Source organism: Physella acuta, unplaced genomic scaffold, assembly GCF_028476545.2.
Source record: "Physella acuta isolate Inbredline_101_S28 unplaced genomic scaffold, ASM2847654v3 ptg000473l, whole genome shotgun sequence".
In the NCBI taxonomy this organism is placed as follows: Eukaryota; Metazoa; Mollusca; class Gastropoda; family Physidae; genus Physella; species Physella acuta.
In genome coordinates this window covers 542,358-568,414 of record NW_026731992.1, presented here as the reverse complement: position 1 = coordinate 568,414, position 26,057 = coordinate 542,358, and the positions used below count along the sequence as shown (strand labels likewise).

The 26,057-nt window shown below is 38.6% G+C and overlaps 2 protein-coding genes across 2 annotated transcripts in view; both read left to right on the top strand.

The window, feature by feature from the left end:
* The first annotated feature begins 124 nt into the window (after window positions 1–124).
* LOC131943949 (optic atrophy 3 protein homolog) lies at window positions 125–7,737 on the top strand. The gene is made up of 2 exons (XM_059304350.1): window positions 125–203; window positions 6,712–7,737. The coding sequence occupies exons 1-2, from the start codon at window positions 188–190 to the stop codon at window positions 7,086–7,088; spliced, it is 393 nt and encodes a 130-aa protein (XP_059160333.1). The 5' UTR covers window positions 125–187; the 3' UTR covers window positions 7,089–7,737.
* A 3,124-nt stretch (window positions 7,738–10,861) lies between these two features.
* LOC131943943 (uncharacterized) overlaps window positions 10,862–26,057 on the top strand; it is a 38,842-nt gene continuing 23,646 nt past the window's right edge. The window contains exons 1-12 of the mRNA XM_059304332.1: window positions 10,862–11,109; window positions 13,521–13,603; window positions 16,394–16,545; window positions 17,705–17,835; window positions 18,168–18,303; window positions 19,202–19,317; window positions 19,739–19,857; window positions 21,531–21,690; window positions 22,450–22,637; window positions 23,587–23,697; window positions 25,274–25,345; window positions 25,584–25,634. Coding sequence (XP_059160315.1) covers window positions 11,010–11,109; window positions 13,521–13,603; window positions 16,394–16,545; window positions 17,705–17,835; window positions 18,168–18,303; window positions 19,202–19,317; window positions 19,739–19,857; window positions 21,531–21,690; window positions 22,450–22,637; window positions 23,587–23,697; window positions 25,274–25,345; window positions 25,584–25,634 — 1,419 coding nt within the window. The 5' untranslated portion in view covers window positions 10,862–11,009. The remainder of the gene's footprint in view (window positions 11,110–13,520; window positions 13,604–16,393; window positions 16,546–17,704; window positions 17,836–18,167; window positions 18,304–19,201; window positions 19,318–19,738; window positions 19,858–21,530; window positions 21,691–22,449; window positions 22,638–23,586; window positions 23,698–25,273; window positions 25,346–25,583; window positions 25,635–26,057) is intronic.

Below are 26,057 nucleotides of genomic sequence, written 5' to 3'. Positions count from 1 at the left end.
TAAATTAATGAATTTTAGTTTTACTTTTAGGCTATTAATAGAATTATAGGCCTAGGCCTAGTATAGAGTCCTTGCAAACACGTGACCTAAATCACGTGATACCTGCGTCCGCCGCCACAGTAAACCAATTGCAAATTCAATTAAAAGACGAGCGAAATCACACCCGTTTTTTCGTACATATATATGTATGCCACCGGCCCAGAGTAAGTTAAAATAATAAAATTCCTTAGGCCTAAAATAAAAAATATTCTAGGGACTAGCTAGGCCATCTAGGACCTAGGCCTAAATTTAGTGAATTAGTAAATAAATATTAAATAGGCCTAGGGCCTAAATATTAAAATAATTAAATATTATTAAATAAAGTTAAAGCCTGTTGTGTTAAAGACTATCTAGGCCTATATTAATTATTTCTAAATTAATGAATTTTAGTTTTACTTTTAGGCTATTAATAGAATTATAGGCCTAGGCCTAGTATAGAGTCCTTGCAAACACGTGACCTAAATCACGTGATACCTGCGTCCGCCGCCACAGTGGTGTACACCGGACGTAAACACAATCAGCTGTTCACCAGCGCTGGACGCGTTCACTGTATGTAAAGAACCACACCCGCGGAAAAGGAAAAATACGTTTAAAAACTTGAACTCTTAGGAATTGAAGATCCTTATACTGTTATTGACAGTTTTATGGATAGTATAACTATGTGGCCGAAATTTCTAAATAAAAATTCTGTTAGTAATACTGTTTGCATTTAGTCTAATTTAGAGTTTAAGTAGGTATTATTATATTATTATATATTATATTATATTATAGGTTATCTAAATCTGGTTAATGTAGATTATAGATTCTCTGTTAAGTACAATATTTAGTAGCAATAGATCTAGTACAACCACGCTAATGTAGCAAACGTGAGACCACTTAACTCCTACAAAACCCACACTACAACAGCTAATATAATTCATAGGTAATAACCACTGCTTTTCTTAGATCTCAGCCAATCTGGGTAGCATGTTATACAATTTAAGACCCTTATAATCCAGCAGGGAAGTGATCAGACACATTAATACTGAAGTTCAACCCTCATGATGGCCAGCCCCCACACTTTTCTAGCCCAAAATAAAACCAAAGAGGAGTCAGTACCACTGCCCTCCCCTGAAAATTTCTCACCTCCGTGATACCCTCAGGGCCCAGCAGGGAGAACAAAGGGGAAAGTCCCACTGCTCTCCCATCAACATTTCTCACCTCGATGTCATGTTATGTCATTTATAGCACACATGGCTTATCAGGGGAAAGCATTAAGGCATTAAGAATCTTAACTCTGGACAGCTACACACTAGTATACTAGCTACAGTACTAGGTGCCTACTGTAAACTACTAGACTGTAGGCCCTATGTAGACCTGCAATTGTATCAATTGTAGACTGGGTCCATTGTTATTATTCTAAACCATCTCAGTCTTATAATGTTTCTAGCTTGATTTGTTTCTTTTATAAACAGTGGATTAAAAAAAATTTAGCCTAATCATTAACCAAATAATAATAATGTGGTTATTTGTTGTTGTCTGGTATGATCTAGATTCTACTACTAGGCTACATAAACTTAGTACACTAATTACTAGATATGCATTTTAATTTAATTAAACTCAGTCCAGTATCAGATACATATTGCTGTAAAAAGACACAAAGTAGGTAGGCCTTAGTAATTTATTAAAGCCTTCTACTCAATAATATCAATTACATGCTTGTATACAATTTTTAAAATTTAATTTAAGTAGCAGATTCTAGACCTAAGTCTAGTCATACAATCTATTTCAATTTCAGAAAATTTCGTTTGCTAAAAAAATGATTAGATTGTAGAGCGAGATTTTAGATCTTAGAGACAATTAAATGCTTTATTAGGCCTAATATGACTACTTTTGATTTATTATGGGTGTATTTTGAATCGAATGTAGATCTAAATTTTGTAATTAAATTTAAGTAAAGAAGTAGATTCTAGATTCTATGTCTACCCAGCGGAGCCAGTCACCCTAAATCCAGAATCTAGATCTAGATCTGTGGTCCGAATTTTGTTTACGCCATGTTTAGAGCTAGATTCTAGATCTAGATATTAAAACACTGTTATTAGGCCTACTATTAGATCTTATTATTCTTATTACTTTTGACTTTGTCTTTTACTATTAGTATTTTTGAAGGTCGAGCATATTTGTTTTATTAATAGTTATCTTTTATAATTAAAATGAAGTTTATTATTTTACTGTCCTTACCTGAAACAAAGTATCGAGAACTGCATTTGATCAGATTCGTCTGCTTAAACTCTAAACGCAAACAGTATTACTAACAGTATTTTTATTTAGAAATTTTGGCCACATATTTATATTATCTACGAAACTGTCAATAACAGTATAAGGATCTTCAATTCCTAAGAGTTCAAGTATTTTAACGCATTTTTCCTTTTCCGCGGGTGCGGTTCTTTACATACAGTGAACAACGCGTCCAGCGCTGGTGAACAGCTGATTGTGTTTACGCCTGGTGTACACCACCGTGGCGGCGGACGTAGGTATCATGAACGGACGTGACGTCATATGAAAGGACTCTATTAGTAAGTTACTAAGTAAAGTAAGTAGGCCAAGTGTTTAGTGTAGTGTGTAGTGTAGGGCATAGTATTAGTAGGGCATTGTTTTTTTATATTTTACTACTTACTAGGCAGATTTCTTTCATTATCACCTAAATCTAAAACTTTAAAAAAGTCGGCCTGAAGGCTTAAAGTTAAAGTAACTAAAGTTCCCTGACCTTTTTGAACTTTACGTTGGTCCATGGGACAAACGAAGTAAAGTAGTAAAGTAATGTTTACCTGTTTCTGTGACATCGGCATATGAAGTATGTATGAAGGGATAGTGTGTACAGCACTAGAATGTGACAAGATCTATGTCCATTCGCTGGGTTTGTACTTTCCCTAACATCATACTAACATGAGTTAGGTACCCATCAGAGCTGGATGGACTCAGGGACATTCTACTGACTTGAACCCGTATTCAAACTTGTCATTTTCGGGTTAGCAGTCTAGCACTTTACCACTAGGCCACGCCATCCCACCTTAAAATAAAAACCACTGTTTTTGCCTTTTCAAAAATTGTGCTTAGCTACACTGCTTCAGAAAATACTAAAACACATCCAATCTTAAAGTCAGTCAAAAATCAAACAGTCATGTTTTTATAGGCCCTAACCATTTTTATTTTTAACCCTTTATTTACGGAATTATGTTCTGAATGAAATTTTTACTTAAACAATGTGTTACTATATTGCTTTTGGCACATTCAAAGCATATGTCGAAGGAAATTTCGTTTCGTAAATTTTTAATGGCCCAAACGTATATTGGTACTTATAAGTACCGCCAGGAATGTAGGACATTTTTTGTCAATATTTTTTTTTTTTACAAAACAGGAACAAACGATACAATTTATTAACTAATAACATGGCAATCATTATAGCAATCACTTTTTGTAATTTTCACACATAAATACAGCAAAAAAGTATATTTTGAGTACGATTTTTACTGGATTTTCAATCATAACACATCTTAGACCTCAAACACAGCAAAAGTTGCCGACATATCAAGCTCCCTAAATCTTGTCTGTGGTCTTTCTGGTGTAGCAACGGTTGCCGGAATGAACATGCTTTTGCTTGAAGCTTCCAATAGCTAGTACAATGAGCCGCATTAACAAACAAAAGCCTAGTCATTCAGCACGCAACTACTAGTAATACTAGTAAAATTGTAGCCTACTAGAATGTTTTGACAAGTCTACACTACAGTGCAAAGCTCATAAATAGAAGTGAGCTCAATGTGTTTAGGATAGCCGTAGTGGCCTACTCTTTTCTGTTTACTAATTAAAATTTACCTTATAGATCTATACTTAATGCAGAAGTATGGACTATTACTAGTCTACAGGTATACATTACGTAAATGCTAGTTGTTGTAGGCAAGACAGTTTATTGCAGTAAATATAACTAACAAATTAAATCTTACAACTAGAACTAGGCTTTGGTATACAAATGAAGCATACTAAACCTTGTAAACGAGCCTGCAACTGATAACTTTATTCTTGTTATTTTTTACTACTAGAAATTAACATGTTATTACTATGTTTCTTAGGTAAACCATATGCTAACCTTCTTATAAATGTGTAAATATCATGTTTTGAGTACATTTCGATAGTTAATTATCAGGACAATATTTATGTAACTCCACATAAAAAATCTGCCATTTTCTAAAAATCCTAAAAAATTACCGTGTGCCCTGACGGTACTTATAAGTCCACTTGTAAACATCGATCTAATACAAAGACAATTTGATTAAAATTGTATAACTAGAAGTTAAACGCGTTTGCCTGACTATTGAAGGTGCCAATAAAAAATATTTGGGGTTGAAAATTTGAAAAATAAGGTAAAACAAAGGGAAATCAAGAACGTGTGTGAGAAATGTACAGAAAAATTGTGAACTACCGATATAGTAAGACATTGAAAATGCGCCACACCAGTAATTTTAAAAAATCATTGATACCTCCGACTACCGGCGACTCAGGGGAGATAATACTATTAATTACTTCAATAATTTTTAAAATTCGTATTAAATTAAAAATAATACAGGCACTTAATTAAAGTGGTACTTATAAGTACCGTCAGTAGATAAAGGGTTAATCTCATCAGATTTTAAAAATATTATATACACAATTTCGAGACTATTTACAGCTGGGTCCATTTAGGAAAAAGCAGCTAATTAAATCATGGTATCTGAATTTATATAATTCCTACCTCCATATTAAGTGAGATAAGGAGAAATCAGAAGGGCATGAATAAAACAGTTTTTGGTTTGGCCTATATATATAATAAATGGAAAAATCTATAAAAATAACTCATTATGACAGCTATTAACACTTCATAACACTTTTTTTCAACACCTTCAAGACTCAACATTAAACACTGTTATCAACAACAGCCATATATAATTAGGGGTGTGTCCCTATCCTGTAGCCATATTTTGCCATTTAGACACCACAGGCAACCAAAATACCCTTCACTACACCACTGCACATGTTATTATATGCCCTACTTGCCTAGGTTTCCATTTTTGGGACCTATAAGAACTCAAACTTGGAGTGTGATAAGCAAATATATAACACCCCCTCCCCTTTCTACCTCAAATTTAAATTACAATTCATTATTTAACAATTTAAAAATACCTGCTTTAAAGGCATTTTTCATTAGTTTCTTCTTTGGCAGAAAAATAGCTTCTAACAAATTTTATAACCAACTAATAACCGAATACAGTTGTACTTCAAGATGCAAGTTTAATATGTTTAGTAATATTGGTCGCGTGTTAGATTGTTCCTATCTGAAAGCAGTTTTCTCCAATGAAATGATATAAAACTGCATTCATCTGTTCCAGCCCCCCTAAGTTGCCAACAATTAACAAAAAAAATTTCAATAAAAAAACTTAAATAAAAATAATTTTACTATTTTTGAAACAGAAACAATAAAAATGGAAATTGATGAAACAAATGAGTAAACAAATGTTTTTGTATTTATGTTTTATGTAATTATTACAACTAATTAAAGCCACAATTTAAGTTATGTACTCAGACCAATCTCAGCTCACTCACAATCAACATAGCATGGTGGTATTGTTTATATCGTATATGGCCAGGGGAAAAAATATTTTAATTAATATAAAGGTGGCTAAAAATACTGGGAACATATCATGTAAAATATATGCATTAAACTTATCAGTCTTGATAGAAGCTTGTTATGGTTATTTTATCTCAGTTTTTTAAATTTGTATTGTATAATGTAATAAAATTAGAAAGGACCAAATGTTTCCTATTTTGCTCAGTTTTATAAATAATAAAAATTGCAAACAAGCTATAAAACTTGGGTAGCCAGTTATAAGGGCAGGACAAGTTACTAGTGCTACAACGTTTATGGCACCATCCTCACCCACATGGAAACCCTATAAGCTGTTGGTGTTTTCAAGCTAGTTGCACTTTTAATATTCATTGTATGAAAACAAGCTAGACTAGCAGTTTATAATTTATCATATGGAGGGAACTGAATCTTGGAAGAACACAAAATCATTGTTTGATCAGATCACATCAGTACAACTAAAATGCTACCTTTGTTGTTTAAATAAATGATACTGCCCCAAAATTACAGTGTCTATTTACACTAATTACTGTCTATTTGTTAATACTTACACTAATTACTGTCTAGTTGTTAATACTTACACTAATTACTGTCTAGTTGTTAATACTTACACTAATTACTGTCTAGTTGTTAATACTTACAACTTACACTAATTACTGTCTAGTTGTTAATACACTAATTACTGTCTAGTTGTTAATACTTACACTAATTACTGTCTAGTTGTTAATACTTACACTAATTACTGTCTAGTTGTTAATACACTAATTACTGTCTAGTTGTTAATACTTACACTAATTACTGTCTAGTTGTTAATACACTAATTACTGTCTAGTTGTTAATACTTACACTAATTACTGTCTAGTTGTTAATATTTACACTAATTACTGTCTAGTTGTTAATACACCACATTAAGTAAAGCAGAAACGTTAATGATCTTAAGTAAACTGGGTTCAGTGTGTTTTTATTTTTAAATCTAAATGAAGGTAATGCTAACTATTGATTCCTTAATTCCCCTTTAGTTTACCATTGGTTTGAAGTGAACTTCCGTCTCCGGATAATGGGTCTGGGTAAAGCGAAAAATGTTGAAAGACTCTCTGAAAAAGAAGCCATTGAACTTGGTGGTGAAATGCTGGGGGAGTTTGTTGTCTTTGGGCTGGCTTGTCTTGTCGTGGGAATGGAGTATCAACGCAGTTCCAAAAAAGAAGCAGCCAAGGAGGAGAAAGCAAGGAATGAACTAAATACCATCAAGTCCAAAATAGAAACTTTAACCACTGTCACAGAGATTCAGGAGAGTCAGATCAGAGAGCTACAGAAACAGGTGGACACTTTAACAGCAGAGACAGTGAATAAGCCAGAGAATACTGGCTATGTCAAAAGGATATTGGGGGGGAAATAGTACAGTTTGCTCTTGTGTACGAATGTGATTTTAGTTTTTCCTTTGCCTGATAGTGATAGTTTAAAAAAGGAATAAATATAAAATAATATAGTATTGTTGGATTTATAGTGAATTGGTTTTGAATTGTCAGATAGTTTTCTATGAATAAGCAAATGATATCTAATTTTAAATTGCCTAGACTGATGGTGTAAATGGAGAGAAAAGTATTAGAACCGGGAATGTAATTAGTTCTGACTACAGATTATGTTGGTTGTAAATGATGCTGAGTTTTTTCTTATGTTGACAACTGAGATATTTCAGTACACAAAGCCTTGCAGAACCCCTTGCCACCTGTGGTTCAGACATTTTAAAACATCAACAGTCAACTTATTTTACCTTGTACCTTTCATAGCTGGTTTTTGTGTGGTTGATAACTGCTGTTTCTACAGTGTGTGTGTGTGTATCACTGACTGCAGCTAGTAGGGTGAATGTGAGTTTAAATGGCTACAGCTAGCACAGTGTTTGATTGCCAATGCTTCGATATATTTACATTGTAAATGTCAAAGCTGATATCTAAAATCTACCTGCTTGTGATCAATGCCTCTATGAATTATGAACATTTGTGTATGTAAATAAATGAAATTTGTTTGGAAATAAAGTCTGTATGCTAGATCAAAAATAAGGTTCTTTGTTTTATTTTTAATGGGAGGATGTTAGTAGATCTATTTCATTGTAATACAGAGACTCAATTGCCAGTTTTTGTTCTGTTGTGTCCACAATAGCCAGTTTGTGTCCTCTAGTTACTGTGTTGTGTACACAATAGCCAGTTTTTGTCCTCTAGTTACTGTGTTGTGTACACAATAGCCAGTTTTTGTCTTCTAGTTGCTGTGTTGTGTACACAATAGCCAGTTTTTGTCCTCTAGTTGCTGCTTTAAGTTGTGTACACAATAGCCAGTTTGTGTCCTCTAGTTGCTGTGTTGTGTACACAATAGCCAGTTTTTTGTCCTCTAGTTGCTGCTTGAAGTTGTGTACACAATAGCCAGTTTGTGTCCTCTAGTTGCTGTGTTGTGTACACAATAGCCAGTTTTTGTCCTCTATTTGCTGCTTGAAGTTGTGTACACAATAGCCAGTTTGTGTCCTCTAGTTACTGTGTTGTGTCCACAATAGCCAGTTTTTGTCCTCAAGTTGCTGAGTTCTGTACACAATAGCCAGTTTGTGTCCTCTAGTTGCTGCTTGAAGTTGTGTACACAATAGCCAGTTTTTGTCCTCTAGTTACTGTGTTGTGTACGCAATAGCCAGTTTTTGTCCTCTAGTTGCTGCTTTAAGTTGTGTACACAATAGCCAGTTTTTGTCCTCTAGTTGCATTATTTTTTATATGAATTGGCCAATTAAGGTGATTCTGGGGCCAGTACTATGCTCTAGACGTAATTAATGAATTAGCCAAATAAGGTGATTGTGTGGCCAGTACTATACTCTAGAAGTAATTAATGCATGCTGGTGGTAATTTCTGGTTACCAACTGCATGCTGCTGGTAATGAGTGGTCACCAACTGCGTTTATGTCTGGTCACCAACTGCGTGCTATTTTTGTTTGGTTACCAACTTCGTGCTATGTTTGGTCACCAACTGCGTACTATGTTTGTTTGGTCACCAACTGCGTGCTATGTGTGGTCACCAGCTGCGTGCTACGTGTGGTCACCAACTGCGTGCTATGTTTGGTCACCAACTGCGTGCTATGTTTGTTTGGTCACCAACTGCGTGCTATGTGTGGTCACCAGCTGCGTGCTACGTGTGGTCACCAACTGCGTGCTATGTTTGTTTGGTCACCAACTGCGTGCTACGTGTGGTCACCAACTGCGTGCTACGTGTGGCCACCAACTGCGTGCTATGTTTGTTTGGTCACCAGCTGCGTGCTACGTGTGGTCACCAACTGCGTGCTACGTGTGGTCACCAACTGCGTGCTATGTTTGTTTGGTCACCAGCTGCGTGCTACGTGTGGTCACCAACTGCGTGCTACGTGTGGTCACCAACTGCGTGCTATGTTTGTTTGGTCACCAGCTGCGTGCTACGTGTGGTCACCAACTGCGTGCTACGTGTGGCCACCAACTGCGTGCTATGTTTGGTCACCAACTGCGTGCTATGTTTGTTTGGTCACCAGCTGCGTGCTATGTGTGGTCACCAACTGCGTGTTATGTGTGGTCACCAACTGCCTGCTATGTGTGGTCACCAACTGCGTGCTGGTGGTAATGTGGTTCAGTTCTCATCAACTACATTAAATTAGCACCTGGTAAGGATTGGTTTTACTGATATGGATTCAGTGGGAGCCCTAATACTGGAGTCAACGGCCAAAGTGAATAGAGGCGTCTCTTGGAGCACTCTGCGATCACCCGTGAACACATGGCGCCTACATTCGTTCTAAATAGCGCCCTATACTGAGGTGTGCTACTATAATCGATGAATAAACTGAGCCAGGGCGTCACCCCCTGTGGCAGTGTAGACTGTGGTCTCTATAACGCCCCTGGCACCTGGGTGGTCGTGGAGTAGTGTTCTACCAAGGTTTTACACAACACATCCTGGGGCGTCTGGTCGGCAGTTTGGACAAATCCACTCATCACCAAGCTACTATAAAATCTAAGAAATACCGGTGCGGAACATTAATTTTTTGCACCACCCCATTTATATATAGTTATTCATATATGGGGAAAAAACGGCACCCCTAACCGTCGCAGTCACTGCCCCCCCCCCCCAGTTGTGTGTGTGTGAGAGAGAGAGAGAGAGACAACAGATGTAGAAAACATTAAATCATTCTTTTCGTTCAAGCCAAGTAGTTGGCTATATTCCTAACTCTGACTGTGTATACTAAAGTAATGCAGCTCAGAGTGAGCTATTTATTTTATTCTTCCCGTTTGGCACCCCTTCTCCAAGGGCGGAACTACAGTACCGCCAGACCCCGCAATGTGGGGAGGGGGGCACGTCATTTAGGGGCCCACAGCCGACCATAATACATTTTAAAAGTTAAAAAAAAATGTCTTGCATTTTTGACTTGATGGTTGTTTTGTAAAAAGCTTACCGTAGCTGCGGTTGGATTATCTTTATTCTATAGACACCACCCCCTGGCACGTATATATTCTTTTTTTCCTTTGTTTTTTAAACCATTGTGAAAGCCGAGTCGTCTTTCTCCTACAATCAAACTTATCTAAGATAAACAAACGTTCAAACCACTTTCATGACTTATTTCCCTTCCTTAAATTGTTAAATTTAATATATTTATACTAAACAAATTAAAAAGCAATTACCTTTCTTAATTATTATCTTTTATAAAGTACTTACTAAAGAATGACAGTATAAAAAGGAAATGTATTTAAAATTAATAATATAAATACAAAAAAAAAACAACATAAAAATAAACATAACACGAGAAACCATTACTAATACAAAGAAAGCCTACCTCTCCCCCCCCCCCCCCCGAACGAGAAGGAATTTATATAGTAAACATACACTTTTACTAGTGTCCGCCCCCCCCCCCCCCTTCCCCGAAAATATCAGTGTCCCCCCCCCCCCCCCCGCCCCCCCCCCGGAGAAAAAAGTCTGGAAGAAACACTGTTTGAAAGTCACCTCTTTGGCGTTGTCTACTTAGCTTCCCGTATCCTCTTATGTCAATGACTAGCATAAAAATAATTAAATTCTTAGTACCGCTTGTCGTTGATCGAATTTAATAATTTAGGCAATGTTTTGTTTTTCGAATGTAATTTTTAATGTTTAGTTCCGGGTTTGAACTGCTGACGTTCACAACACACACTCAAACAAACCGGTAGATCTAGATCTAGATTTAATGCTGTAGTAGATACAGTACTAGAATACTAGATATCTAGATCTAAATCGAACTTAATGGCTTGATTTTGATTAATTTACAATACGGTTTAATTCAATCGTATTTACAGAAAATGGCCGATGATGTCACTGCAATTGTAAACAATATTATTACAGCCATAAATACAGAAAGAACTGATGTTATTTGCACTGTACTGTCTGAATTAAAAAAAAGTAGGATTTGCGAAGGATAATAATAATACTTTAATAATCCTCATTCAAAATTGTTATATAATTTTTACTTTTTTTATTTGTAGTAAAATTAGTGGGTGGGAAAATGCAAGACCTGAATTTCCAATAGCGAGGCTAGACTAGATGTCGTAGATGAAGATCACTAGATCTAGATAGTACTTTTAGAATCTAGATATAATCTGATATAAATAAAATCAAAAGGTAATCTAGACATCTACCGTTTTTATTATGTAGGCCTATGTAAAATCGGGCCGAGACTAGTACTGTGAAAAAAAGGTGACTCATTAAATTTTTATAACTTTTTCACATTTTTAGGAGGATTTATGTTTTGAAAGTTACAAAATTGTTTCAAAATTTCATTAGGCCCTAATTGTTTTAAACAATTGTATTACAACTTTTCAGTAAAAAATAAAAACTAGCGATGTTTTCATCAGATGCAACCAAGCTCATTTACTTTAGCAGTTATCTAAAAACTATCTTAAGTTTTTTTTTGGTAAAATTATAGTTTGAGATTCATTGGAAACCACTCTTAACTTACAGATGGCAGCTGTTTATATATCAAATCTTGCTCGCAAACACTGCTGTTCTAAGTTAATTTATGGCCTATATTGATACATTTTTGTTTATTTTTCAGTTATCTATAATATTTGCCACAAATATATCACAATATATGTCTATTAAAGCCTTAACAATAAGGCAACTTTTTTGCACATTACTAGCCTCGGCCAATTTTACGCACCTAAAATGATAGATTACCAATCAAAATAGTAATCAACTAGCCACAAATTAGCAATACATTTTAATTTTTTGCCAGTTTTTTTAAAATTTTGATTGTTTTAAGATGTGCAAGAAGAAAAGTTTCAATTAAACAGGTAGATCAACTATATTTTCTTGATCTAAGTATGGGGATCTTGTCCAGAGTAGCCCCACCACCTGCAAAAGATTATACAAAAGAGGATATGAAGCTTGTGTACTTTTAGTTTTTAACCCAACCTTAACTCAAGAAGATGTGGATAAGGAGTTGTTTTTATGGCATGCATTTAAACATTTAATTGTCTAGACAGCACACCTAACCCAACAAGAAAAGGTTGCGTGCATGCATTAAATTAAATGAAGCTAGAAAAAAGTGATGGGGCTTAACATTTTTGGCAGTGTACTTTTTGCATTAGTGGCGGGGCTATCTGGACAAGATTCCAGTCTGGATTTTTTATTTTGGTGGATTTCTTGTACGATAGTATAAAAAGGAAATGTAGGCCTATTTAAAATTAATAATATAAATACAAAAAATAAAGTCTACCGCCCCCCCCCCCCCCCCCCCCGAACGAGACGGAATTTATATAGTAAACATACACTTTTACTAGTGTCCGCCCCCCCCCTCCGAAAATATCAGTTGCCCCCCCCCCCCCCCCCCCTTAAGTAAGGGGCTTTAAGTTTCTGATAGTTAATTAAATACATATATATTAATGCTAACCTTAGCCCTAACCTTAGTCTTACCATACGCTTAAATCTAATTTGTAATCAAATCATAAAACTAGATGCGATTTCAATACTACTAACAAACACACTTATTTTTGGAAGAGTCTGTTATTGGACATTAATATTCCACAATTGGTGTATGTAAACAATTATTAAGAGATCTGCAAATTCCATCATCTGCTCATGTTTTCTTGTCAGCTGGAGAAAATTCCTGGCATGGACCAGTGGCATATATACATCATAGCATGAATAATGGCTACTTGTCAGTGATGCCACTTTTATTTTTCCCCAAACCAAGCATTTAAAAAACCTACTAATGTTCATTTTGAGTTCACATAAACTTAAACATAAGCATGCTAGATTAACTTTAAGAAACCTGGTTAAGGTGATTCAGTTTCCTTTATCGAATTGCAACATTTAACAGCACTTTTTTTGTGACTGATTTTGGACAGATAAAATATAAAATGTAATTATGTTAAAATAAACATTAGAAGAGAAAAAAGTAGTTTTGATTGAACAAGGTGGTAATTATATGGAAAGTTGATTTGTCATTGATACATTTTGGGTGTGTCAAATTCAAAACAGCAGATTCATAGTAGGCTGCAAACATTTTCACAGTCGTTGTTATCACATCTTACCCCAACCCTGCCTACCAGTCGGGTGGGAGTTTAATGCCAGACAAAACTGTCACTTGACCGGCATTTTTCATACCCTTCTTGCATTTTACAGCCTAGCCATTTCATGTCTTGCATTTTACCACTGCCCATAAGCTTCAGCATAACGAGGTAAAATATGTTGGAGGGGTGGGGGAGAGAGAGGAGGCAGGCTAACTATTAGTATTTCTGCTGCCTGCAAAAATTGATTATAAATAATACATTTAAATAAACATCAGAGAATTTATATTGTCAATGTTTCAGATAGCCACAGTCCAGAGTTGTTGGGAAATGTTTTGAATGGTGTTCACACAGAACATGGAACTCTCCTGCATTATGCGACAAAGGTTTTTACTTGCAAATTGTTGAACTTATTTATAGCTTAGTTAACTTAAGAATCTTGACACTGAATGATGTCACTCTCCTGGGGGAGGGGATTCTTTAGGATGAAGGCTGGAGTGGTTAACACAATTTTCAGCACGAAATAGTGATACAAATTCTGGCTAAGTCTAGCACAAAACAGTTGCTATGTTTTATTTTTATCTGTTGTAGCTTTTATTTGGGGAATCAATTAATGAATATTTTGCACAGAGATAGCAATAAAAAAAGTATTTGCAGGTTGGGGCAGTAGAGAGGCTGGTGGGAGTGTGACACTTCAGCTAGCCTGTCGCAGTAGAGAGACTGGTGGGAGTGTGACACTTCAGCTAGCCTGTCGCAGTAGAGAGACTGGTGGGAGTGTGACACTTCAGCTAGCCTGTCGCAGTAGAGAGGCTGGTGGGAGTGTGACACTTCAGCTAGCCTGTCGCAGTAGAGAGGCTGGTGGGAGTGTGACACTTTAGCTAGCCTGTCGCAGTAGAGAGGCTGGTGGGAGTGTGACACTTCAGCTAGCCTGTCGCAGTAGAGAGACTGGTGGGAGTGTGACACTTCAGCTAGCCTGTCGCAGTAGAGAGACTGGTGGGAGTGTGACACTTCAGCTAGCCTGTCGCAGTAGAGAGGCTGGTGGGAGTGTGACACTTCAGCTAGCCTGTCGCAGTAGAGAGGCTGGTGGGAGTGTGACACTTCAGCTACCCTGTCGCAGTAGAGAGACTGGTGGGAGTGTGACACTTCAGCTAGCCTGTCGTAGTAGAGAGACTGGTGGGAGTGTGACACTTGAGCTAGCCTGTCGCAGTAGAGAGGCTGGTGGGAGTGTGACACTTTAGCTAGCCTGTCGCAGTAGAGAGGCTGGTGGGAGTGTGACACTTTAGCTAGCCTGTCGCAGTAGAGAGGCTGGTGGGAGTGTGACACTTCAGCTAGCCTGTCGCAGTAGAGAGACTGGTGGGAGTGTGACACTTTAGCTAGCCTGTCGCAGTAGAGAGGCTGGTGGGAGTGTGACACTTTAGCTAGCCTGTCGCAGTAGAGAGGCTGGTGGGAGTGTGACACTTTAGCTAGCCTGTCGCAGTAGAGAGGCTGGTGGGAGTGTGACACTTCAGCTAGCCTGTCGCAGTAGAGAGACTGGTGGGAGTGTGACACTTCAGCTAGCCTGTCGCAGTAGAGAGACTGGTGGGAGTGTGACACTTCAGCTAGCCTGTCGCAGTAGAGAGACTGGTGGGAGTGTGACACTTCAGCTAGCCTGTCGCAGTAGAGAGACTGGTGGGAGTGTGACACTTCAGCTAGCCTGTCGCAGTAGAGAGACTGGTGGGAGTGTGACACTTCAGCTAGCCTGTCGCAGTAGAGAGACTGGTGGGAGTGTGACACTTCAGCTAGCCTGTCGCAGTAGAGAGACTGGTGGGAGTGTGACACTTCAGCTAGCCTGTCGCAGTAGAGAGGCTGGTGGGAGTGTGACACTTCAGCTAGCCTGTCGCAGTAGAGAGACTGGTGGGAGTGTGACACTTCAGCTAGCCTGTCGCAGTAGAGAGGCTGGTGGGAGTGTGACACTTCAGCTAGCCTGTCGCAGTAGAGAGACTGGTGGGAGTGTGACACTTCAGCTAGCCTGTCGCAGTAGAGAGGCTGGTGGGAGTGTGACACTTCAGCTAGCCTGTCGCAGTAGAGAGACTGGTGGGAGTGTGACACTTCAGCTAGCCTGTCGCAGTAGAGAGGCTGGTGGGAGTGTGACACTTCAGCTAGCCTGTCGCAGTAGAGAGACTGGTGGGAGTGTGACACTTCAGCTAGCCTGTCGCTTGATCTATTTTCTTTTACAGTCCGCGTGGGATCATCCATTTATGACGTCCACAATTTTTTTGGATTTTGGACCCCCCCAACAAAAATCCACTTATTTCCTTATAAAAGTCCATACGCATCAGCAAAAGTTAATTTTTTTTGGGCCCCCCCTTCTGTGTGGATGTCATAAATGGATGACCCCCATGGTAATGATGGCTGCTGAAAATGATGATACAGTGATTCTGTTTGGTCATTTCAGAGATATTTACTAAGAATCGTTATTTTTGCGTATTATTCAACGATACCTAATTTTAACAATGGGCGATTAGTGTTTGATGCAAACTTGTCATTTGTACATTTTTTGTGTGTAATCGCTGAGAATAACCGGCAGAATATAAGTAAGCAAAACGTGAATTACTTTATTCAAATTATTGTAAACTTATTCAAATATACTGTTAACTATAGAAAATTACAAATTGCATCCTGCTAAAATAATTTCTTTAATTTTTAAAAAGTCATGCAGGATAAAAACAAAACCTTTAAAAAAATAACTTGACCAAGACAACAGCTAACTAAGCCCACCCATTTTGCCCGCCGTGTATTTGAATGGGAAGAAATCTAGAAGACGACACGTTTCTGCTGAACGACAATGAACGGTCAATCGCGTCACAACTACACTCCTTAAAAAACTAACCCACCGTATAACTGAGTATCAGTCATATCATCTTAGCCATTTAAAAACTAAAGCGTTTTTTCACAAATTATTTTCTAGGCTACCGATTAAATTTGATAATTCAAATTGGTATTAAATTAAAGGTAAATAAATGTAGTTTTTAAATTAAATTAAGGGTAAATAAATGTAGTTTTTAATTGTTTAAGTCATCTTGAACAATAATAAAGTTTAACATCTTAGGCGACATCTTAACTTTAGCTGGAGTGGGCAATATGAAATTAATTCAGTCAAAAAAGTGCCATTACTCATGATGAAATCAACTTTTCAGCTTGGTAAAGTTGATAAAGTGCGTGCCCTGCTGGCTGGAGGGGCAGATCCAGGCATACAGAATGAGCAGGGGCTGCTTCCCCTAGAGCTGGCATCCAATCAAATACGGACGGTTTATAATGAGGAGCTTTTGAAAGCAACTGCTCAGTCAAAGTAGGTGGTTTATGGTGTGGTAGTCATTAAGTGGTTTATGGTGCCGTAGTTATTAAGTAAGTGGTTTATGGTGTTGTAGTCATTAAGTAAGTGGTTTATGGTGTGGTAGTCATTTAGTAAGTGGTTTATGGTGTGGTAGTCATTAAGTAAGTGGTTTATGGTGTGGTAGTCATTAAGTAAGTGGTTTATGGTGTGGTAGTCATTAAGTGGTTTATGGTGTGGTAGTCATTAAGTAAGTGGTTTATGGTGTAGTAGTCATTTAGTAAGTGGTTTATGGTGTTGTAGTCATTAAGTAAGTGGTTTATGGTGTGGTAGTCATTAAGTGGTTTATGGTGTGGTAGTCATTAAGTAAGTGGTTTATGGTGTGGTAGTCATTAAGTGGTTTATGGTGTGGTAGTCATTAAGTAAGTGGTTTATGGTGTGGTAGTCATTAAGTGGTTTATGGTGTGGTAGTCATTAAGTAAGTGGTTTATGGTGTGGTAGTCATTAAGTAAGTGGTTTATGGTGTGGTAGTCATTAAGAAAGTGGTTTATGGTGTAGTAGTCATTAAGTAAGTGGTTTATGGTGTGGTAGTCAGTAGTTAAAGTAAGTCGTTATGGTGTGGTAGTAATTTAGTTATACATGTCCCAGTGACCAGATGTCCTCTGCATAACTCGTAAAATTTGCTTACTTTAGTCAGGGTCACAGTCACCTGAGCCGTCTGCGACTTAAGTCACCTGCACCATGTGCTATTTTAGTCACCTGCGTCATGTGCTATTTTAGTCACCGGTGTCATGTGCTACTTTAGTCACCGACGCCATGTGCTACTTTAGTCACCTGAGACGTGCTACTTTAGTCACCGACGCCATGTGCTACTTTAGTCACCTGTGCCATGTGCTACTTTAGTCACCAGACATGTGCTACTTTAGTCACCATACAATGTACATGTGCTACTTTAGTCACCTGCACAATGTGCTATTTTAGTCACCTGCGTCATGTGCTACTTTAGTCACCGGCATCATGTGCTACTTTAGTCACCGGCGCCATGTGCTACTTTAGTCACCGGCGCCATGTGCTACTTTAGTCACCTGAGACGTGCTACTTTATTCACCTGTGCTATGTGCTACTTTAGTCACCTGAGACGTGCTACTTTAGCCACCTGTGCCATGTGTTACTCTAGCCTAGGTCGAGTGTGTCAGCTGTTAGCTGCAGGTGTTGACATCAACCTGATAGACAGCCCTGAGATGATGAACACTCCACTCCACTGGGCTGTGTGTCACGGCAACAGGGACATGGTCCAGTGCTTATGTGGTAAGTCAACTTTTCCATGTGGTCCAATGCTTATGTGGTAAGTCAACTTTTCCATGTGGGCCAGTGCTTATGTGGTAAGTCAACTTTTCCATGTGGGCCAGTGCTTATGTGGTAAGTCAACTTTTCCATGTGGTCCAGTGCTTATGTGGTAAGTCAACTTTTCCATGTGGGCCAGTGCTTATGTGGTAAGTCAACTTTTCCATGTGGGCCAGTGCTTATGTGGTAAGTCAACATTTCCAAGTGGTCCAGTGCTTATGAGGTAAGTCTACACTGCTGACTGTTGAAACTTGAATGATAGATCCAGATATGGTCAGCTGTTGACTTTGTTGCAGCCAGAGGAGCAGATTTGAATGTCTACAATGCTAGAGGGCTGACACCATTACATGAAGCCGTCAAAAGGGGAGATGCTGCTATTGTTGAAGAATTGCTCAACTATGGCGCCAATGTGCAGTTACAAGTCACTTTAGGGTATGCCACAAAAATAGTTACTTAATGTCACTAAGTCAGTTTGGTGAAGGTCACAACAGTTTACATTACGTTACTTAGTTACATTATGGTAGGTCACAACTTGTTCCTTTAGGTCAGTTAGTTGCAGTACTGTTAGTCACTTAATTGGTTTGGGATAGGTCACAACCTGTTACCTTAGGTCACTTAATTGCTTTAGGGTAGGTCACAACCTATTACCTTAGGTCACTTAATTGCTTTAGGGTAGGTCACAACCTATTACCTTAGGTCACTTAATTACTTTGGGGTAGGTCACAACCTGTTACCTTAGGTCACTTAATTGCTTTAGGGTAGGTCACAAGCTATTACCTTAGGTCACTTAATTGCTTTAGGGTAGGTCTCAACCTATTACCTTAGGTCACCAACTCACTTTTTGATAGTCATGACAACAGCATGTCCAAGCATAAATCTGGTGCTCTTGTGCTGGTTTACACAACTACAATTGTTGTTCTCAGTGAAAATATTTTTACTGTGAGCAGCATCAACTAACCCAAGTTTACACAACTACAATTGTTGTTCTCATTGAAATATTTTCACTGAGAACAGCATCAACTAACCCAAGTTTATCCAACTACAATTGTTGTTCTCAGTGAAAGTATTTTCACTGAAAACAGCATCAACTAACCCAAGTTTATCCAACTACAATTGTTGTTCACAGTGAAAATATTTTCACTGAAAACAGCATCAACTAACCCAAGTTTATCCAACTACAATTGTTGTTCTCAGTGAAAATATTTTCACTGAGAACAGCATCAACTAACCCAAGTTTATCCAACTACAATTGTTGTTCACAGTGAAAATATTTTCACTGAGAACAGCATCAACTAACCCAAGTTTATCCAACTACAATTGTTGTTCACAGTGAAAATATTGGCCAAACAGCCGTGGACATGGCTGCAGGGAAGGAACCTGTTCTACAAGCCTTCAGGGCTCCACGCCACTTGATGGAACCTGTACACAAAATCAACCATTACTTTGGTACTTGTGATGTTCAACATTTTTTTCTTGCCATCCAACATTTTGTTTCTTGCCATCCAACATTTTGTTTCTTGCCATCCAACATTTTGTTGCTTGCCATCCAACATTTTGTTTCTTGCCATCCAACATTTTGTTTCTTGCCATCCAACATTTTGTTTCTTGCCATAAAACATTTTGTTTCTTGCCATCCAACATTTTGTTTCTTGCCATCCAACATTTTGTTTCTTGCCATCCAACATTTTGTTTCTTGCCATCCAACATTTTGTTTCTTGCCATCCAACATTTTGTTTCTTGCCATCCAACACTTTGTTTCTTGCCATCCAACACTTTGTTTTGTTAGTGTTTCTTGCGTTTGTGTAATGTTTGAAAAATGTGATATTGTATGTATTTTTTGTCATTTAATAAGTTGATCTGACTTCAGACAGCAAAGCAAATTTGGTCCGCTTTGACAGCATGACTTCCACAGACAGCGTTCTAGACAATGGACTGGATGGAGAGGATTACCTTCACTCCCCCAGACCTGATGCCTCTCCCAATAAGGTATGGTCTGGTCAGTTGATGCCTCTCCCAATAAGGTATGGTCTATTGTGGTCAGTTGATGCCTCTCCCAATAAGGTATGGTCTATTGTGGTCAGTTGATGCCTCTCCCAATAAGGTATGGTCAGTTGATGCCTCTCCCAATAAGGTGTGGTCAGTTGATGCCTCTTCCCATAAGGTGTGATCTATTGTGGTCAGTTGATGCCTCTCCCAATAAGGTGTGGTCAGTTGATGCCTCTCCCAATAAGGTGTGGTCAGTTGATGCCTCTCCCAATAAGGTATGGTCTATTGTGGTCAGTTGATGCCTCTCCCAATAAGGTGTGGTCAGTTGATGCCTCTCCCAATAAGGTGTGGTCAGTTGATGCCTCTCCCAATAAGGTGTGATCTATTGTGGTCAGTTGATGCCTCTCCCAATAAGGTGTGGTCAGTTGATGCCTCTCCCAATAAGGTGTGGTCAGTTGATGCCTCTCCCAATAAGGTGTGGTCAGTTGATGCCTCTCCCAATAAGGTGTGGTCTATTGTGGTCACAGCCTAGTGTCACCAGGTTATCTAAGTTTTGAAGAGTTCTGTCCCTTGTCCTGCTACAGAGTGAAGTCTTCACATGACCAGTCACACGACTTTTGCAAATTCTCCTGGGTCACACTCACTTCTGTGGTGGTCCAATAAACAACCCTATTCTACCCCATTTATAGTAGAGCCATTTTAATGAAACTTTGTTGGTATGTTCAGTCTGGCTACTCTACTTCAGATCAATTTTTGTCACTCTCAGCTATTAAGGTTGTCATTTTCTCCCCAGAATTCAATGAAAGTCAACACTCTCATTAGCTATTAAGGTTGTCATTTTCTCTCATAAGCTATTAAGGTTGTCATTTTCTCTCATTAGCTATTAAGGTTGTCATTTTCTCCCCAGAATTCCACTCATTAGCTATCAAGGTTGTCATTTTCTCCCCAGAATTCCATGAAAGTCAACACTCTCATTAGCTATTAAGGTTGTCATTTTCTCTCATTAGCTATTAAGGTTGTCATTTTCTCTCCAGAATTCCATGAAAGTCAACACTCTCATTAGCTATTAAGGTTGTCATTTTCTCTCATTAGCTATTAAGGTTGTCATTTTCTCTCATTAGCTATCAAGGTTGTCATTTTCTCCCCAGAATTCCATGAAAGTCAACACTCTCATTAGCTATTAAGGTTGTCATTTTCTCTCATTAGCTATTAAGGTTGTCATTTTCTCCCCAGAATTCCACTCATTAGCTATCAAGGTTGTCATTTTCTCCCCAGAATTCCATGAAAGTCAACACTCTCATTAGCTATTAAGGTTGTCATTTTCTCTCATTAGCTATTAAGGTTGTCATTTTCTCTCATTAGCTATTAAGGTTGTCATTTTCTCTCATTAGCTATTAAGGTTGTCATTTTCTCCCCAGAATTCCATGAAAGTCAACACTCTCATTAGCTATTAAGGTTGTCATTTTCTCCCCAGAATTCCATGAAAGTCAACACTCTCATTAGCTATTAAGGTTGTCATTTTCTCTCATTAGCTATTAAGGTTGTCATTTTCTCTCATTAGCTATTAAGGTTGTCATTTTCTCTCATTAGCTATTAAGGTTGTCATTTTCTCCCCAGAATTCCATGAAAGTCAACACTCTCATTAGCTATTAAGGTTGTCATTTTCTCCCCAGAATTCCATGAAAGTCAAGTTTGAGTCTGCCAGCCCCGTGCCAGTGGATGAAAAGTTGGAGCTGGTGTGGCCAGCTGTGAAGAGACTGAGGCAGGGAGGTGGCAAACCTTTTCTGGTCAGCAACATCTTGCCTGTCTTCATCAAGCCTGCCCCACAGGGAGGTAAGTCTTGTCAGACCTGCCCCACAGGGAGGTAAGTCTTTACCTTACATACCTGCCCCACAGGGAGGTAAGTCTTGTCAGACCTGCCCCACAGGGAGGTAAGTCTTGACAGACCTGCCCCACAGGGAGGTAAGTCTTGACAGACCTGCCCCACAGGGAGGTAAGTCTTGACAGACCTGCCCCACAGGGAGGTAAGTCTTGACAGACCTGCCCCACAGGGAGGTAAGTCTTGACAGACCTGCCCCACAGGGAGGTAAGTCTTGACAGACCTGCCCCACAGGGAGGTAAGTCTTGACAGACCTGCCCCACAGGGAGGTAAGTCTTGACATCCTGCCCCACAGGGAGGTAAGTCTTGACATCCTGCCCCACAGGGAGGTAAGTCTTGACATACCTGCCCCACAGGGAGGTAAGTCTTGACAGACCTGCCCCACAGGGAGGTAAGTCTTGACAGACCTGCCCCACAGGGAGGTAAGTCTTGACATACCTGCCCCACAGGGAGGTAAGTCTTGACAGACCTGCCCCACAGGGAGGTAAGTCTTGACAGACCTGCCCCACAGGGAGGTAAGTCTTGACATACCTGCCCCACAGGGAGGTAAGTCTTGACAGACCTGCCCCACAGGGAGGTAAGTCTTGACAGACCTGCCCCACAGGGAGGTAAGTCTTGACAGACCTGCCCCACAGGGAGGTAAGTCTTGACAGACCTGCCCCACAGGGAGGTAAGTCTTGACAGACCAGCCCCACATGTTGTATGTTCCACAGCCTCAGCCTCTGATATTGGATTCTTGTGGAACTTGCGGCGCCACCTGTTTGAAGAGCTAGGTCTGGAGCTGTCACTCAACCTGCTGACACCCCTGTCATCATTTGAATCTCCTCACATTGTCTGTCATGTCAACAAACATCTGACCAACCAGAGAGCTTCTTACAAGTTGACGATCACACCTAAGCAGGTCATTGTTTATTGGGTAGCACACAGCTTCTGTAGTTGCACATGGTAGCACACAATTTCTGTAGTAGCACACAACTTCTATAGTAGCAAACAGCTTCTGTAGTAGCTCATGGTAGCACACAGCTTCTGTAGTTGCACATGGTAGCACACAATTTCTGTAGTAGCACACAACTTCTATAGTAGCAAACAGCTTCTGTAGTAGCTCATGGTAGCACACAGCTTCTGTAGTTGCACATGGTAGCACACAATTTCTGTAGTAGCACACAGCTCCTGTAGTAGCACACAATTTCTGTAGTAGCACACAGCTTCTGTAGTAGCACACAGCTCCTGTAGTAGCACATGGTAGCACACAGCTCCTGTAGTAGCTCATGGTAGCACACAGCTCCTGTAGTAGCACATGGTAGCCCACAGCTCCTGTAGTAGCACATGGTAGCACACAGCTCCTGTAGTAGCACATGGTAGCACACAGCTCCTGTAGTAGCTCATGGTAGCACACAGCTCCTGTAGTAGCACATGGTAGCCCACAGCTCCTGTAGTAGCACATGGTAGCACACAGCTCCTGTAGTAGCACATGGTAGCACACAGCTCCTGTAGTAGCTCATGGTAGCACACAGCTCCTGTAGTAGCACATGGTAGCCCACAGCTCCTGTAGTAGCACATGGTAGCACACAGCTCCTGTAGTAGCACATGGTAGCACACAGCTCCTGTAGTAGCACATGGTAGCACACAGCTCCTGTAGTAGCACATGGTAGCACACAGCTCCTGCAGTAGCACACAGCTCCTGTAGTAGCACATGGTAGCACACAGCTCCTGTAGTAGCACATGGTAGCACACAGCTCCTGTAGTAGCACACAGCTTCTGTAGTAGCACATGGTAGCACACAGCTCCTGTAGTAGCACACAGCTCCTATAGCAGCAGACTCCTACAGACATGTTGTATCTTGCCTCCAGATGAAACTTATCTGTGGGGATATGGAGAGCCTGAACTACGCCATCTCCACGGTCATTCAGCTGCTGGCTCTCTACAGAGAAGACACTGGTGTGGCCATCCCAACTATGTTGGTAAGTTATATCAGACTTTTTGCTTTACACTACATCAGACTTTTTTCTTTACTCTACATCAGACTTTTTGCTTTACACTACATCAGACTTTTTGCTGTACACTACATCAGACTTTTTGCTGTACACTACATCAGACTTTTTTCTTTAATCTACATCAGAATTTTTGCTTTACACTACATCAGACTTTTTGCTGTACACTACATCAGACTTTTTGCTGTACACTACATCAGACTTTTTGCTGTACACTACATCAGACTTTTTGCTGTACACTACATCAGACTTTTTGCTGTACACTACATCAGACTTTTTGCTTTACACTACATCAGACTTTTTTCTTTACTCTACATCAGACTTTTTGCTTTACACTACATCAGACTTTTTGCTGTACACTACATCAGACTTTTAGCTGTACACTACATCAGACTTTTAGCTGTACACTACATCAGACTTTTTGCTGTACACTACATCAGACTTTTTGCTTTACACTACATCAGACTTTTTGCTTTACACTACATCAGACTTTTTGCTTTACACTACATCAGACTTTTTGCTTTACACTACATCAGACTTTTTTCTTTACTCTACATCAGACTTTACACATTGCTTTACAATTTACAGCTTCAGTATAGCTTTAAACAACTTATGGCTTGGATATAGCTTAAACAACTTATGGCTAGATTATAGATTATACCTGTGAACATTTATTCTCTCTAGATTGATGACTGAATATAGCTTAAACAACTTATGGCTTGAATATAGCTTAAACAACTTATGGCTAGATTATAGATTATACCTGTGAACATTTATTCTCTCTAGATTGATGACTGAATATAGCTGAAACAAGTTATGGCTATAGATTATACCTGTGAACATTTATTCTCTCTAGATTATAGATTATACCTGTGAACATTTATTCTCTCTAGATTGATGACTGAATATAGCTGAAACAAGTTATGGCTATAGATTATACCTGTGAACATTTATTCTCTCTAGATTATAGATTATACCTGTGAACATTTATTCTCTCTAGATTATACCTGTGAACATTTATTCTCTCTAGATTATAGATTATACCTGTGAACATTTATTCTCTCTAGATTATACCTGTGAACATTTATTCTCTCTAGATTATAGATTATACCTGTGAACATTTATTCTCTCTAGATTATAGATTATACCTGTGAACATTTATTCTCTCTAGATTATAGATTATTCCTGTGAACATTTATTCTCTCTAGATTATAGATTATACCTGTGAACATTTATTCTCTCTAGATTATAGATTATACCTGTGAACATTTATTCTCTCTAGATTATAGATTATACCTGTGAACATTTATTCTCTCTAGATTATAGATTATACCTGTGAACATTTATTCTCTCTAGATTATAGATTATACCTGTGAACATTTATTCTCTCTACTCTAGATTATAGATTATACCTGTGAACATTTATTCTCTCTAGATTATAGATTATACCTGTGAACATTTATTCTCTCTAGATTATAGATTATACCTGTGAACATTTATTCTCTCTAGATTATAGATTATACCTGTGAACATTTATTCTCTCTAGATTGATGACTGGCCAGACCTTGCCCATAGAGGAGTTTTGTTAGATGTTTCTCAGGGGCGAATCACTGCCATGGCAAGTTTAATCTTTGATGTCGCTTTCTTCCAGTGTGGTGTTTTTATTTTCTCTGTTTAAAGTAGCTTTCTTCCTGTGTAGTGTTTTTATTTTCTCAGCTCAGTGTGTGAAGTACCTTTGTCTCTGTGTGCTGTTTCTATTTCCTTGCTACAATGTATAAAGCAGGTTTTTGTCAATTTTTTTATATTTATTTCTTTAGTTCAATGTTTGAAGTAGATATAAAAAAATTTTTTTGCAGTTAAGCCTTGAGGAGTATCTGGACACACTTTCCCTGCTTAAAATGAATCAGGTATGCTGTCATTTACTGTCTGATTAATTAATGAATCAGGCATGCAGTCAGTTCTAGTTTTGTAAAGTTAAACCATGACAGAATGTTTTGTAAAGTTAAACCATGACAGCATGTTTTGTAAAGTTAAACCATGACAGCATGTTTTGTAAAGTTAAATCATGACAGCATGTTTTGTAAAGTTAAACCATGACAGCATGTTTTGTAAAGTTAAACCATGACGTCATGTTTTGTAAAGTTAAACCATGACGGCATGTTTTGTAAAGTTAAACCATGACAGCATGTTTTGTAGAGTTAAACCATGACGGCATGTTTTGTAAAGTTAAACCATGACGGCATGTTTTGTAAAGTTAAACCATGACAGCATATTTTGTAAAGTTAAACCATGACAGCATGTTTTGTAAAGTTAAACCATGACAGCATGTT